The following is a 429-nucleotide window of genomic DNA, read 5'->3' as shown; positions in this document are numbered from 1 at the left end:
TAACCTCCCCATCCACTTTCAAGGTGCTACTAAAAGACAATGAGAAGAGGTTTCTACTGAAATACTGTGCTGACTTTTCTAATGGACTATGCTGACTTCCAAGGCTTAATGGTGCTAGTACATTTGTGGTGTCTAATTCATTTAGTAGGCAAAACATGATGCAGATGCCTTTGAAGAATTACACCTGCACTGCACAGACTTCAATATTCTACGTTTCCTAAAATAAATTAATGCCAGCAGCATGGAAGATTGATGCATAGACATCAGAAAGAAAAGCAGTACGAATTTCACCTGAATTGATCAGAGCACTGGAAGTGTTGGGCCCAAACCTTCTCCACTGCAAATCACAAGGCTGCAACATCGCAAAGTTACACCAATCAATAATGTAACTGTCATATATATGTCTGGGCTTCCAGGAAATAAAAATGC

The 429-nt window shown here is 39.6% G+C and overlaps 1 protein-coding gene across 1 annotated transcript in view; it reads right to left on the bottom strand.

Moving 5' to 3' along the window:
* Window positions 1–429, bottom strand: part of OSMR (oncostatin M receptor) — a 23,710-nt gene that overhangs the window by 7,056 nt on the left and 16,225 nt on the right. Inside the window, exon 11 of the mRNA XM_009081683.1 lies at window positions 292–429. This exon is cut by the window's right edge and continues 36 nt beyond it. Within this exon, the coding sequence (XP_009079931.1) occupies window positions 292–429 (138 nt within the window). The remainder of the gene's footprint in view (window positions 1–291) is intronic.

The sequence above is a fragment of the Acanthisitta chloris genome, unplaced genomic scaffold (assembly GCF_000695815.1).
Source record: "Acanthisitta chloris isolate BGI_N310 unplaced genomic scaffold, ASM69581v1 scaffold21019, whole genome shotgun sequence".
Lineage (NCBI taxonomy): Eukaryota > Metazoa > Chordata > Aves > Passeriformes > Acanthisittidae > Acanthisitta > Acanthisitta chloris.
This window is presented reverse-complemented; position numbering and strand designations above follow the sequence as displayed.